This window comes from Plasmodium chabaudi (assembly GCF_900002335.3).
Source record: "Plasmodium chabaudi chabaudi strain AS genome assembly, chromosome: 14".
Classification (NCBI taxonomy): Eukaryota; Apicomplexa; class Aconoidasida; order Haemosporida; family Plasmodiidae; genus Plasmodium; species Plasmodium chabaudi.
This window is the reverse complement of record NC_030114.2, coordinates 2,098,655-2,114,921: the sequence shown is the minus strand read 5'-3', so window position 1 is coordinate 2,114,921 and position 16,267 is coordinate 2,098,655. Positions and strand designations below refer to the sequence as shown.

General features: G+C 24.0%; 4 protein-coding genes across 4 annotated transcripts; 3 read left to right on the top strand and 1 right to left on the bottom strand.

The window, feature by feature from the left end:
* Positions 1-1,410: 1,410 nt before the first annotated feature.
* On the top strand, positions 1,411-3,060 carry PCHAS_1457000 (ribosome-binding factor A, putative; the record flags this gene model as incomplete). Its single annotated transcript, XM_730166.2, has 1 exon — positions 1,411-3,060. The coding sequence occupies one exon, from the start codon at positions 1,411-1,413 to the stop codon at positions 3,058-3,060; it is 1,650 nt and encodes a 549-aa protein (XP_735259.2).
* Positions 3,061-4,391: 1,331 nt separating this feature from the next.
* PCHAS_1456900 (conserved Plasmodium protein, unknown function) lies at positions 4,392-11,642 on the top strand (the record flags this gene model as incomplete). The annotated part of the gene is made up of 3 exons (XM_016799816.1): positions 4,392-4,446; positions 4,609-4,711; positions 4,937-11,642. 3 exons carry the CDS (start codon positions 4,392-4,394, stop codon positions 11,640-11,642), a joined length of 6,864 nt encoding a protein of 2,287 aa, XP_016655058.1.
* A 1,145-nt stretch (positions 11,643-12,787) lies between these two features.
* On the top strand, positions 12,788-14,342 carry PCHAS_1456800 (polyadenylation factor subunit 2, putative; the record flags this gene model as incomplete). Its single annotated transcript, XM_016799815.1, has 2 exons — positions 12,788-12,872; positions 12,982-14,342. 2 exons carry the CDS (start codon positions 12,788-12,790, stop codon positions 14,340-14,342), a joined length of 1,446 nt encoding a protein of 481 aa, XP_016655057.1.
* Positions 14,343-14,698: 356 nt separating this feature from the next.
* On the bottom strand, positions 14,699-16,255 carry PCHAS_1456700 (3-hydroxyisobutyryl-coenzyme A hydrolase, putative; the record flags this gene model as incomplete). The annotated part of the gene is made up of 1 exon (XM_739502.2): positions 14,699-16,255. The coding sequence occupies one exon, from the start codon at positions 16,253-16,255 to the stop codon at positions 14,699-14,701; it is 1,557 nt and encodes a 518-aa protein (XP_744595.2).
* Positions 16,256-16,267: the final 12 nt, after the last annotated feature.

Genomic DNA, 16,267 nt, shown 5'->3' with positions numbered 1-16,267 from the left:
TTCCAGTGTCAAACATTTCTATAATTGTGTGTGCAAATTTTATCACACGCTAATAATAACATTATTAACACATTTGATATATGTTTGCATAGTTATATTTCAAATATTTTAATTGAAAATATCAGATATGATATACATGCATCTGTACATAAATGTTTATTTGTATTTTATGGGTGTGTATCATATGCCCTATGTGTAGTTATTTATGCAGTCATTCATCATCATTATTATTTTATCATTATTATTTTATTAGTGTTACATTATTAGCTATTATGCCCTTTATACTGTTTACGTTATTATGAATTTACATATAAGTAGTGTTTGTGGCTGATAGACAAATGAACAAAATTCTCTTCAACCTTTTGTAAGTTATTTTATTATTTATTTTTTATACAATATGCGTATTTATGCATATATGGTGAAAAAATATAAAAAGTTATTGGTAGTTTAAGTTGATACATTTTTTTTAATGTATAAAAATATCATTCTAAGAAAACTTAAAGCCTTCAATTTTAATAGATGACTGATCAAAATATTTTCTATAATAAATTTTGGATTTGTAATAAAATAATGTGCTTAAATTTTAAGTATATATGAAAATAATTGATAAATGAAAACTACAAGGATTTTTTCTCTGCCATTCCATCATTTCTTATGGATAATTACAGCATACCTCATAGGTCCATGCCACAAGTTCTTAATATAGCCATGGTGTTATATATATATATATATATATATGTGTATGTATATAAGATTTATTAATCTACTACAATTTACATTTTTATCTTTATAAAATTATTATTTATAAATTAATAAAAAAAAATATTATATAAAATTCGTAAGTTACCCAAAGTTATAATACCCACTTCATTTCTATGCATAGGGGAATATTTATACATTTGTATCCGTTGATGTATAAAAATTTATTTATTTTTAACGAATAGTTGTATTATATTTTCTTTTATCACTAAAATAATATTTTATTAAACCTATCTTAGTGCAATTTTTTATATCAAACATATTAATAATATCTATATTTGTTGTATATTGGAAAAAATATATACCTTATATATAAATGCAAGCGCATAAGGGTAATCACACTAAATTACATAAATATATGATATGTACAGGCATTTCTATAAATTCATATACTTATTATGAATAATTAAATAAGAAAAAAAACATGCATATCATTTGCGTAGTACCAGAAGCTGACGATGTAAAACGTCTGTAGAAATTCGAAAAATATTTCACATTTTTTCTCACATAGTGTTAACACAAAATATGCATATAGATATGATACATATTTATGAATACACATCCCTGTATTTCTAATCAATTGAATTTTATTTTGATTAGTAGAAAGAAAATGTTATTATCCTTTTCTTCTTGTGATTGTGTTGTGGTAAAATGAGACTTTTGCAAGCCGAAAGGTTAGTTTTAATTCTTACAAAAAGAAAAGGTTTTTTTTTTAGCACATTTAGAAAAAGAACAAAAAATGAAAAATATGATGATTTGGAAACTAAACATTTATATTGGTCAATTAATAATTTGAAAAAGGAATATTTAAACGATGATAATGATAATTTTTTAAAAGATATAGAAAATTTAAAAATTGAAGAAGATATTTCTGATATTGTAGGAATAAAAAACAGTATACCTGAAAATCGAGAAATAAATGAACAAACTGAAAAATATTTACTTAAACAAGGATGCAAAAATCCAATTGAGAAAGATCAATTAAAAGAAATTAATAAAATTTTCAATCCATCATTAAAAATTTTGACATATAAAGAAAATGATTATTCAAAGAACCTAGACAAATTGATGTTACAAAAAGCGTTACATAATAATATGAAGATAAATAAAATTTCAGAAATAAATGAGCAACATAAAAATGGTTCTTCATTCGTTGAGTCTCATAATAACGATAATCTAAAAAATCACAAACAGGATAACTATATGAGCAAAAAAATGGAAAAACTTAAAAGGAAAGAAGATTGTGGAAATAATAATGATGATTTTCACTTTAATAGATATAATAATAATGTGTTGGAAAAAAATGAAAAAACAGAAAATGCAGATATTTCCAAAACGGAGGAAGAAAACTATAATTTTGAAATTGAAAATAATAAAAAGGATAATTCGATTTTTGATTATGAAAGTTTAAAAGGGAAAAGTTTGTACCAGGATTTAACACATGATGAATATGAATATGTGAATAAGTTGTATCTTAAAAAATGTGATGTAGATAGAAAAATAAGATGGTTCAAAATGAGTAATATGCTTAATCCTATTAAAGAGGCCAAATCAATCATAAATTCTTTTAAACTAAGTAAAGATGAAGAAAAAGAAGCAATAAAACACCAAAAAGAAAAATATTTAAATGGAAGAGACCCAGATAATGAATTTCCTATTAAAGAAAATATTAAACCATATTATGAAGATGACGGAATGTTTGGTCATAAAATTCAAAAAATATGCGAACAAAATAAGTATGATGAAATAGTCTCACGAATACGTATGAAAATAAGGAAAGAAAAATTAGAAAATTCAAAAATTATTAAAGAAAAAATACCAAATGTAGCTCGTCATATATTAGACCCAATAAAATATCATGTTAACAGAAGAAAAGTAAGAGTAGAAAAGCTTTTACATACTCATTTAGAACAATTATTAAATTGTAATAATTCATATTTTAAATTTTATTTGTTAAAAGGGTTACACATTTCTATACATCATCTTGAAATGAAATCAAATAGATCCCTTTGTAAAATCGTTTATTCATTATTAAACAAAGATGTTACTCATGAAATGATACAAGAAAAATTAGATAAAGTTGCTTTTATTTTAAGAAAATTATTAGCTCGAAAGCTTCAACTAGGTTATACACCTCCTCTTAAGTTTGTTCCTCTAAAGGATCAACAAGAAACAAGCATTAAAAATATACAATATTATAAATTATATGCAAAATATAACTATCCTCAGCATATATCAAATAATAGAGAAACAAATCAAAAAATGATCGACTTTTATAACCAAGATATATCAGGTTTTTAACCCCATATACACACACATATGTATATATATAAATATGGATGATGCGCAGTATTTTCGTTGACATCATTATTTTACATTTTTTTTGTGTTTATTTGAAGAATGTTATTCTCTGGGATAAAGCAAGTATGATTATCTTTTATCATAGTGTGCCGCCCTATTTATTTGCCTTTTTATATTTTCCAATTTTGTTTCATATTGGCATTAATTCGCCATTCATTTTATTATAATATCATTCGCTATTTTATAGTTTATATTTTTATTATATAATTATATGTATACATATTATTTTTTATTTACTTTTTTTGTCTGTAACGTGAAAATATTATTTTTAATTGAAGAAGTCAATATCTATTTAAAATTTAAGTAGCAAACTTTTACTCATAATACATCCTTAGGGATTATTATTATTTTTTTAATTAAGACAAAAGAGATGTTTTGCGTATTTTTGTAATTTTCTATTTCTCATAAAATTTTCCTTTGTAAACTTATTTTAGCATACTTGCAAAAAATAAATAAAAAATAATAATAAAATAAATGATACACATTTGCACAATATACATTTTTTTAAATATAATATTATATTATATTTTTATGAATTTTTTGAAATGGCTACTTACCATACATAATAAAATTCACAAAACTTGGGGGGAAAATGTCACACTATTGCATACATAAATATTTATTCTCATTTAGCAAAAAATTTTATTATTCAAAATGAACAAAACCATTTAAGCACTGAAAATACGATTATTCGTTATATATGAAATTGCATATATTTTTTTATCCGTAAAATGTATGCATTTTTTTGTATTCGTATTCTTTATATGTCAATTAATTTCATCATCTACTTAATGATTATTTATATTGGCAAAACATAACTATTTATCATTTTATTATATATATATTTATCATTATTTTATTTTTTATTATTTTCCATCATTTTATATATGTTTATGAAATTATTAAATACGAATATTTGCTTATGTTTTAGATTATGTGAACTTAAAGTAACAAAAAACAAAAAAGCTTCAATATGCTAACTTTTAAGTTGAAGCATATAATGCAGACGCAAATCTGCATATATATTACTAAATACATGCATAAATAGATATTTACATATCCATTTTTATATTATATATTTTTCTCGTTATATATTTATGTTCAACCATAAATATATATTTTTACCATTCATCCATTCATCACCTTTTTCGCCCCCAATCCTCATGAGCACACTAAAAAATATATTTTAATAAAATACAAATATACCGAGCGCAGAGAAAAGAACGAAGAGTTGGGTAAAATTTGTTCAAAGGATAACGAAACGCATCAAAATGGAAAAGGGAAAACTTGTGGGCATTTTAGAGAGGGAATTAAAAGAATATGGAGGTAATGAAAATGAAGAACAATAAAATAAAAATATAAAAGCAGTGGTTCATGTTTTTTTGCTTTTCCATACATTTCCTAATTGTTATATGTAATATTTTTATGCGTGTGTGCATATATATATACATACATATACAATGGTTTATTTTTTGTTGTTTATTTTAGATAAGGATATATTGATGTTTTTTCATCAATTTTACCAGTCTATCGAGGAAAATGATTATGACAATGCGCAAGATTCTTTTAATGAGATGGTTCGCCAGATGAAGTATGTGAAAAAAAATAAATAGAATAAAAATATAATATAAATTAAAAAAAGTGAAATAAAATATTTCGTTAAACTTACATCATTTTATTTAACAGTGCTCGCTTAATTTATGTCTAGTTTTGTTCATCTAATGTTAAATGTGTTTCATAGCATAGAACAACATTTATTTTAATTTCATGTAATATATGTATTTCCATATTTTTCTTCCCTTTTTTTGTCTGATAGGAAATTTTATGTGGTTTATGACAAACGAAATAAAAATGATTTAATTGACAAAATAAAGAGCTACTTTAAAGAAGAAACCACAGAAGTGAACATAGTAGATGTATCACAAGAAAAGCTTGAAGACCAATTAAATAAAACAATAGAAGAGTATGATAATTTTAGTAAAAATTTAGATGGTATTCAAAATGGTGAACTAAAAGAATATGCAGAAAAAAATGAATTTCCACGTTTTAAAACTCCCAGTTCATTTTTAAACACAAATTTATTTGACGATATAAATTTAGACGATTTAGAAAAACGTGAATTTAGTTTTGATATATTAGATTTATATGATAAATCATACATTGAAACTGTAGATGATATGTCAGATACTGTTATAAATGATGAAGATTTTTATGAAACTTTTGAATATTTTATAAACTTATTATGTTTATTATATTTTTTAAAAAACATATATTTTGATTTAAGCTATAGATCAAATGAGAATTCGTATTCGTTTCTTTTTAAAGGGTTTGAAGAAAGAAAAAATAAAATAATAAGTTATTTTTTTATATTTAAAAGGTTAAAAATGTATAAATTAATGGATAATGAAGTTATAAAAATTTTTTGTAATTTTTTCCAATATACATATATTAATGATTATCTAATTCGAAACATATTTGACAATTCTACAAGCATGTTTATATTTACAGCAGTTAACAATTTTAATAATAAATATGAACAGGATAATGGCCCTTTGTCTGGAAATAAAACCAATAATGGTCAAGCGCGTAATAATATTATTAATGATCAGTTCTTTTTTGGAAATAATAATATACAATATGATATTGCAAAAAGGGAAAGACAAACTAATAGTGGATATAATGATAATAATATGGACGAAAACGACTTATTAAAAAAAAACGAAAATGATAACCAAGAAGATTATTTAAATAAAAAATTAAATAACTTTTTTATATCAAATCAAACCCCTAATAATAAATCTGATAAAAATTCATTTGTGGAAATAATATACAGTGATGAAGCAATTGATAACATGTATTCTGATAAAATAATTAATTCGTTATTTTATTTTTTTAATAATCCATATTTAATATTTACATTTCAAAAAAATGTTTTATATTATATTGAAAAAAAAAATAAAGATAATGAATTTTTTTCGTCCCATAAAAATTCACAATCACTAATTAGGTATTTAAACCATTGTGTAACAACTATAACAGAAATACTTCACATTTTTATAACATCGGGTTTGTTTTTTAATAATAATATTATGCAACAAAAAACAAATAAATATTTAAATTTTTATAAATTGCTTAATTTTAACAATATGGATTTTGATTATGATATAATCAATGAAAATAAAAGCAAAAATACACACGATAGAGCAAGTGAGAGTAATATTAATAATACTAAGAAAAGCACAAACTTGATAAATCAGCATAAACCTGCAAGTAAAAGTCGTAGCAAAGGGGGAGAAAAAACAAAAAAAAACTCCAGACATCATCATGAAAGAGGAAAAAAAGCTATATTAGATAATACAATTGCATCAGATATTAATAAAAAACATCACTACAGTGACCATAACAAATTATATTTTGGTAAAAGTAATAAAATAACTCGTTTAGGCAAGTCAAAAAGAAATAATTATACTAATACTAAAGAAAACAAAAAAGACATTGATGATATCAGCATGCAAGATTTTAATATCACCAAATATTTGAATAAGTATAAAACAGTGCTTCGTAAACTTTGTGAAAATGATTTTAATAAAGATGATACCACTAGTAATGATGATGAAGAACAAATCGATACAGAAAATTATTATGACGAAAGGCGTAGTGATAAAAACGTAAAAAATACAAATAATAAATATGGCAATGCTTATTCACGAAACAATTATAACAGAAATTCGATGTCATATAACACAGATACGTATGATAGTGAAATGGAAAGAGAATCTGTTACTCATTCTAGTGGATTTAAAGAGGGATATTATAATTCCAAGCACCAAGGCGAAGATAATAAGCCTAGGGGTTATAATAATAATAGCGATTCTAATAGTATGGAAGATAGCAATAGTCGATACGAAAGTGAGGATAGTGAAGGCTCATACCAAAATTCACTTGATCGAGGAAAAGATAAAAATGCTAAAAAGGAAAAAAACAATTCCAAAAAATCGAACATAGATAATAATAATACTACTGTTGGTAATGTGTACAATAGTATGTATCAAAGTGATGATATTAGCAATAAGAAAATTTTTAATGAAATTTTGAATAAATCAAAAAAAAAAAAGAAATTTTATGAAATAATAAGAAATGTCAATAAGTTAAAAAATGCATTTGATGTTAGTAATATTCAAAAAAATAAAAATATTGGTTTAGATTATGTCGAGAGTATAGACACGATATCGTATTTTATAAGTATATTTAATTCTGATAATATATTTCAATTTGATTATTATTTTTTAAAGTTCATAGCAGAAATAACAACTAGCTATAATAATTATATTAAAAAACATATTGTTGATGATAATAATGTAAAAAATTTTGAGAATGATGTTGATAAATTGGCAAATGAAATTAAGCAATACTTAAATGAAGTAACAAAATTAATATATGTATATACATGGTGTATATTATATATTTTTGGCCATTCTTATTCTTATGTCAAATATGCTAAATACTTTTATCAAAAAAAATCATTCTTTATTTTGGAAAATAAAAAACAATGTATATTCAATAATTTTAATTATTGCATACAAGAAAATGGATATAAAACTGGATCAGGGGAAGGATATACACAAGAAACCGATCAACAAAGTGATGTATTTTATCTTCAAGAAGCTGAAGATGATGTGCATTTAAAGAATTTTTTCAATCCATTAAATATTGTGGAAAATTTAAAATACAATTATGAAATTCGAAGAAATGTAAGCGAATTTAATAACTTCAATTTTCACAATTTTATTAATGTATATAAAAATTCCTATTTTCAAAACATTGTTGATAAACTTCAATTAAATATAAAGTTTATAGAAAATATTTTATTTACTATTGATAATGTATTTGATAATAAAGAAAACAAAAGCAAAAAAAAAAAAAAATATATAAATTATTTGTGTGTAAAGAATCAAAAATTAGATGATATATATAATTCTATTGAAAACCTTAAAAAAAATATTAATAAATATAAAAAAACATTTCACTATTGCTTAAATTTTAATAATATCAAAAATGCTATTATATTATCCTTAGAAGAAATGAATATGACTTCAGATAAGTTAGAATTAAACAAGCTTTTAAATGAGCAGCTTAACAAAATTGAAAATCGAGGGCAACTAAAAAGAAGGAAGAAAAAAATTAACGTCAAATTAATCGATAATAATTTTGTTCTTGATACACATTCGAAAAAAAAGAGGAAAAAAATGCACAGACCTAAATTAAGTGATTATTCAAGTTTTGCTGATAAAGCGATGGAAGATGATATTAGTAGTAGTTATAGTGAACAAAGCAGCAATAATAGCGAAGTAAAAAAACTAATGCAGTATACTTTGGGTGCAAAAGCAAAAAAAGAAAAACGAAAAAAAGAGGGCAGTAAAAGCCATAGCAAACATAGTGATGCTTCCAGTTTGTTGCAAAATGAGCATAATCGAAAAAATTTAGACAGCAGGAATTCTTTTGAAATGCATAATCACGAAAATAGTGATAGTTCGAATAAATATGATGGAAGCACTGACACCTTAAGTATTGACAGTAGTTGGTCTAGTAATATAAGCAGTGATGATAGTAATAGTAGAAATGACCATGATAAGAAAGTGAATAAAAAAAATATATTAAATAGCAAATATAATAATAAGACACATAATGGTAGCGTAAATGATAAAAATAATATCGAAGAGAAAGAAAATAACATCGTTTTAAATAGCGAATATAATACAGAAAGATTAATTTTTTTCTTTAACTTATTTAATGGAAATGAATTATTTTATTATTTATCATTATATTATTTAATCAAGGATGAAAAGATTATGGAGATTCTACATTTGTTGCCTTTAAAATATTTACTTGATTTATTAATATTATATGATTTAACAGATTATATAAAGTTTAAAGTAATAGCTCGAGTTTTTCGAATTATATATGAATTTCAAGATTTTTCTCCAATATTAAATGAAAGAATATTTTTCAATAAAGAATATATTTTTTTGAATAATGCCGATTTTACAAATTACGAATTTTTGTGCAAATTTTTAACCCTTAACAATTTAGAGATATATAAAATAGAAAAAAAAGTAATAGATGAAAGTAATCATAAAGCTATCTCATCCAATAATAAAAAATCGAACACACCTATTGGCAATGGTATATCTATAGAAAATGGAAATGAAATGGATATAACCACAAATGAAAATATTAATGATGCTTATAAAAATGAGAATAAACCTTTAAAAGAAGTTTTTTTGGATCTCATAAAAAATATGTTCTCTTTATGCAATTTGTCTGCTAATATAAAAAGTTGTCCTACTGTGTTAAAAAATTTATTAAATAAGATATTAATAAGCATCATTGGAAAATATAGTTATATAAGTAATGATAGAAATAATAAAGATTATAATAGTATAACTTATTATATTCTTCGATTTATTTTTAAAAATTTTAAAAACCTCACACTCGGATATAGTAATTCTTCATACTTTAATTATACAATTACAGACCCTACAGAATTATATAATATAAGCATGCATAATTTTATTTTATACCATATATATGAATTAGCTATAAAAACAAAAGTGTTGTCTATAAAAAGCTCTTGTTTTAAAATATTAAAATACTTATTAACAGAATATTATTATTATCCTGATATGTTTAATGAAAAATCTCATGAATTAATTAATTCAGAAATCAAGATTAACAATTTTTATATTAAAAATGTTATATTAGATTTTGTGTCTTTTAATATAATGGTATGCCACCTTCAAAAAGAGCTTACTTCAAATAGTAGTGTTTTAAATAATTTAGATTTGTTTAATTATTCGATTAAATCAATAGCAAATTATTTAATCGAATATAATGATAAATCATTTTATGTTTTAATGGATAAAAATGTGCTTAAAACATTTTTAATCAAATTAACCTTTATGATGCCATTTATTTATAAACTAAAAATCCCAGCTTGCGTAATTAGGCTATATATTCGCGTCATTAAATCGCTAGACAAAGAAATACTTGATAATATACATAACAATAGCAAAATTAATCTTATATATGATAGTTTGTTTTATATTATTGTAAGTCGTTTTATTTATTTCTTTTTAAATATTAATATCGAATTGGATGAAGAGGCAACCAATATTTTATCATCCACCCAAAAAAATCAATTTTCTCGAAATTCTTTTGACAATACAAGTTATATTAAAATAAATACAGTGGAAAATGAAAAAGGAAGGGGTAATTTAAGAGATGAATATAATAAAAATACGCAAAATGGTAAACAAACTTATGATTATTTGACTGTGAATCATAATTATAACGATTATAGTCAAAACGATGAGTTAGGTCGGATTGTTGAAGATATTAAGTCCTCCGGAAAGTATGAGATAAATGAGGAAGCTGTAAATAGCGATGAAAAAGTTATGAATGGAAATGGAGAAAATATAAATAGAGATGAAAATATTGCAAATCATAATGAAAATGCTATAAGCAGAAATGAAGAAAATATGAATAGAGATGAAAATAGTATAAATAATAATGAAAATGTTATGAATGGAAATGAAGAAAATATGAAAAGAGATAAAAATAGTCCAAATAGTAACGAAAATGTTATGAATGAAGGTGATAAAGAGGCAACTGGTGAAAACGAAATGAAGGACAATACAGTAACAGATGATAAGGAAGGAAGACACAGTGATGGTACAAGCAAGGAGGATATACGAAATGAAAGTAAAGGTGACAGCGATAATGAAAATAAAAGGAGCAGCTTGAGTGGGGACAAAAGTTATAGCGACAATGAAAGTAAAAGGGGTAGCGTGAGTTACGAGAAAAGTTATAGTGGCAGTGAAAGTAAAAGAGGCAGTGCGAGCTACGAGAAAAGTTATAGTGGTAGCGAAAATAAAAGAGATAGTTTGAGTGGCGATAGAAGTTATAGCGATAATGAAAGTAAAAGGGAGAGTGTGAGTTACGAAAAAAGTTATAGCGATAATGAAAATAAGAGAGACAGTTTAAGTGGCGATAAAAGTTATAGCGACACCGAAAATAAAAGAAACACCGTGAGTGACAACAGAAGTTATAGTGATAATGAAAGTAAAAGGGACAGCTTGAGTGACGAGAAAAGTTACAGTGATAATGAAAATAAAAGGGACAGCTTGAGTGACAACAGAAGTTATAGTGATAATGAAAGTAAAAGTTACAGTGATGAAAGTCGTAGTGAATATAATAGAAGTAGTGATGACAGCCCTTTGCATATGGATAATGGGGTTAAGGCTAATATAAGTACAAATTATATGAACAAAATTTCTGATGTGCTATTTTTAAGAAAAGTGATAAATGAAAACAATAACTTGAATTTAGATAATAATTATTTTATAAACTATTCATTGCATATTCTACACAAAGAAAATTATTCGATTTATGTATTTTTTTCTACATTCTTTAAAAATGCATTGAAAGAATATTGTGAAATAGCAAAAAAGCACAAAATATAACCAAACGATAGTTGTATCTCTTTGGTATACCACAAACAAAATTGGAAATATAAAGTAAATGCAAGCTTATATAATACACCCTAAGTGGATATGCTTATACCCCACACACAAATAGTAGTAACTTTTAGCACACTTTGGAACATTGGCCCCAATGAAAATATGCATTTTTAGTCAATATGAAAATAAAAATATTACATGTAAAGTTTCCACTTGGTAATATTTATATTTTCTTTTCTTTTGTGTTTATTTTACTATTACTATGAATATATATATACTAACATGTTTTTAATTATATTATTAATTATGTTTAACATCATTTTATTTTTCGTGGTATTTTCTTCTTTTTTCTATCAATTATTTTACCGATTTGTATTAGCTATTGATAATTTTCAAGACATAACTAAAAATATATATTTTTTTTATTTGGTAAATTTGTAACTAAACATATTTATACATATAATTATTATAATACATAAATTCCATAGTTATCATGTCATAGATAAAAATACTTATATACGTGCTTTTAATTAATTTCGTGTATTTTCTTTATGTATTTTTTTTATTTTATTTTATCTATAATTTTTTTTAATTTAATAATGAAAAAACTTATAATATTTTGAAAATATTTTTCGTATTTTTTGGAAAAATTTTAATAACATACCATTAATTTAATTTTATTGAAATATCGAAATAGCTTTTTACAATTATGATAAAATGTGGCTTGATAAATGACAAAAACAGGGATTAAAAATGTATGAAAATAGTGTAAACAAAGTTGAAGGCATAATATTAATATATATGTTATCTTTGCATATGAATTGTTAGGGATAACATCCCAATTATTGTACCCTGACTAACACTGTTCGAGAAAGTTGTACAAGCTTACATTCATTTACATGATTCTTTAATAATTTGATAAACTATTCCTTATGGCTTCTTATTAACATATGATAAATCAATTGTTATTAGCCTTACCGCTATTGACGCATTTGGAGAAGTAATGCATATATTTATTTATATGCAGCTACTTTCCATAATATTAGGGTTATTTTTTTTAAATACATGTTTTTGTGTTTAACACTTAAAACAATAGTCATATAATTCTCACTTTTGTTAATATATTTTTAAAATACTTTGAATTTATAATGTTTAATGACGAGCAATATGCAAGCAGTTACTATCCTACCAAGTTGGGGATAGATAGGCCCGCAGTTGATTTTAATTCATCAAGTACGTAAAAAATAGTAGTAAAATGCATGACTTGCTTATAAGCTGGATACTGTTCGCTTTTCTGCATATATTATATACATACATGCGCATACTTATTTTTTTGTTACAGTTTGCAATTTTCTAAAGAGTGACATATACAAGAGAAAATTCGAAAGAAGGCTATACGTGAATCATCCAATATATTTACGAAGAATAAAACCATTATTTTGCTACAGTAATATGATAGATCGATTTGATGGCGTATTATCACATTTAGCATTTTCATGCTTAAATAAAAGTAAAGGAGCAATAGCAAGCTTAAAATGGTTTAATGATGGTAAAAGGTTATTAACAGGCACCCAATTAAGTGAATTAGCTATATGGAATGGAGTATATTTTAATTTTGAGGATATGAAAAGAATACCAATTGGGGGAGGTGCCGTTTCCTGCTTAGAATGGTCTAAAAACGATAATGTATTTGCAGGTAATTCATTAGGGCAAATAGTTATATTATCTTCTGCATTAAATTTATTAGATAATTATGCTTTTGAAGGTTTAACAAAATGTGTATTAGATATAAGCTTATCGTGCTGTAATACTAAATTAGCCGGGTGTTCAGATACATGTGATCCTATGATTTGGGACATAAAAACTCGAAAAGTTATAAAATCTTTAAAATGTAAAAATATCGATACTAACAATACTAGCTGCTTATCATGGAATCCAATAAATGATATTGTAGCTAGTGGAAATAGAACCCAAACAATTTCTTTATGGGATATAAGAGTTACTAAACCTATTATCTCTATAAATGCCCATAAAGCAAATGTTAATAAAGTAAAATGGAATTATAACGGTATTTATTTATTAAGTTGTAGTAAAGATAGTTTAATTAAATTGTGGGATATTAGAAATTTTAAATTATTATATTCTTATAAAAATGACAATATTATTAATACTACATCTACTACTACTACTTCTAGATTTACTGCAAATTATGAACCTACATATATCACATGGAACCCAATACAAAATCATATTTTCGCTAGCTCAGATAATAAAGGAAATATAAAATTTTATAATACTAATGACAATAGATGTACACAAACGATATCATTTGCTCATGGCATAGATAAGCCATGTTCTATTACATTATTAGATTGGAACCCATTTGGGCATTTACTTACATCTTTTGGAGATGATAAATTATTAAAATTTTGGTCTGCATCTAGTTGTGATTCTATTATTTCAAAAGAAATAGATGCAAAGCAGTTAACCAGTATATATAATGGCGGAACATTTCCTAATTCTCGATATGTTAATGATGAAAACATGCTAGATGTCAGCAGTAATCAATCGATTAAAGATTCAGATGAAGAAAATTACACGAAAAATACTTTAAATGATAATTTTTACAAAAAAATTAATAAAAAAAAACGTAAAGGAAAGCGTAAACATACATCTAATATAAATTTAAAAAAGACTGAATGACATATCTCCGAGGATAATTACTTTTTATGTAAAACATATGGAAGGTGTTTATTCTTTGCGTATTCTTTCATATATATGCATTCGCCTTTTCATCGAAAATTTATGCATGTTTATATGCGATTCGGCATATCAAAAAAATATATGCATAAATTATATGCACTATTAATTCGTTGTTTTGTGTACTTTATATTCAATTTTTTTGTTTTTTTGCCATCTCTTAAAATGTTTAAGGGGTTGTAGCACAAGTGTTGTATGCTTTGTCATATTTTAGCATTCGTCTATTTATTCAACTTGGTTTAATTATTTTAACACGATATTTTCAAATTTTTCCTTGCATATTGAGTCAAGGTTGTGTATTATATAAATTCATCTTTAATAGACAATAAATTTTTATTCATCAAAATATCTTCAATAGTTTCTTCCAATTGCACAGGATTATTTTCGTGATCCTTACTCCACTGAAAATTTTTATTTTTTTTTATTAATACTTCAGTTACTCCCTTTTCAAATGTATTAGTGTGATATAAAAAATACTGGGTCATTTTAAAATCGTTATCTAATACTTCTTCCATAGATTTGTCATAGTTATATATAAAATATGAGAACCATAATTGGCAGCTAAAATAACAATTAGCGTTTATATCTGACAATAATTGTTTACAAAAATTATTATTATCTTCATCTTTTTTTAAATTATTTATTAATTCCTCTAAAGTATTGGCAGATGAATAATACTTGTCGATATTACTAATTAATTCTTCTGTTAATACTGGTTTTGCATTAATATTAACATTTGGAGGGTACTTATTTAAAATTTTAATAAGTTCTTCATTAAATTTATCTGGGTCTTCTTTTTTAATATTATATAATTCATTCAAGAATTGGTCTACATTTTCTATATAATTAGTACACACTTTAAAATTAATTAAATCCATTTCATTTAATCGCAATGATGTTAATCCTATGTGTAAAGCAATATTTCGTGGAAAATATTTTTTTAAAAAATAGCAGCTTCCAACATCAGGGAAAAACCCTATTTTATTTTCTGGCATAGCAAATATTACATTTCTATTTATGATTCGATATTTTGTATACATAGATATACCTAGCCCCCCACCCATAGCATATCCATTCCATATGCATAATACATTTTTATTGATTTTTGAAATAAAATTAATATACTTATAAAGTTGTTTTAAATGATTTATCCCCTGTTCTTTATTCTGAACTATATCTTTTACGTCTGAGCCTGAGCAAAAACAATTTTGGTTGATGCTTCTTATTACTATCAAATTGCATCTATCATCATTACTTAAACTTTTGACCATATTCAATAATCCAGTAATCATATCTTTATTTATAGCATTTAATTTTTCTTTCCTATTTAATAATATTTCGAATATGTTGTTTTTGTATTCTACTATTAATGTTTTTTTTGACCATACATCAGATAGGGTTAGATCTATAATATCATCACAGTTGCCATTCTTTGATTTTATGTCATCTTTCATATTTTCCATATTATATCTATCTAATTCATTATTTTTCTCATTTTCAGCATTCCTAAGATTGCCGCCTTTATTAGGTTCGTCAGATATATATCGCTTGTTCATATTAATATTTTCATTTGTATTTTCCATTTTTTTAGATAATACATTTTTATGATTATTTTCTATTTTCTGTGTATTAGTATGTAAATTACTATTATTGGAATATTTATAGAAACTTTTTGCGTTTTTATTTTCATAAGTCACCAAATTTTTCACGTTTGGTTTTTTCTTTTCAAAGTTTGTACATGTAAACAAATAGTTTTTATCACTAAAATTTATTTCATTCCATTTTAAATTTTTTATGTGAGAAATATTTTTTAATTTGAATATACTGAGATGAAAGCATTTCCTTTGATTTAGCATGATTGGTGATAT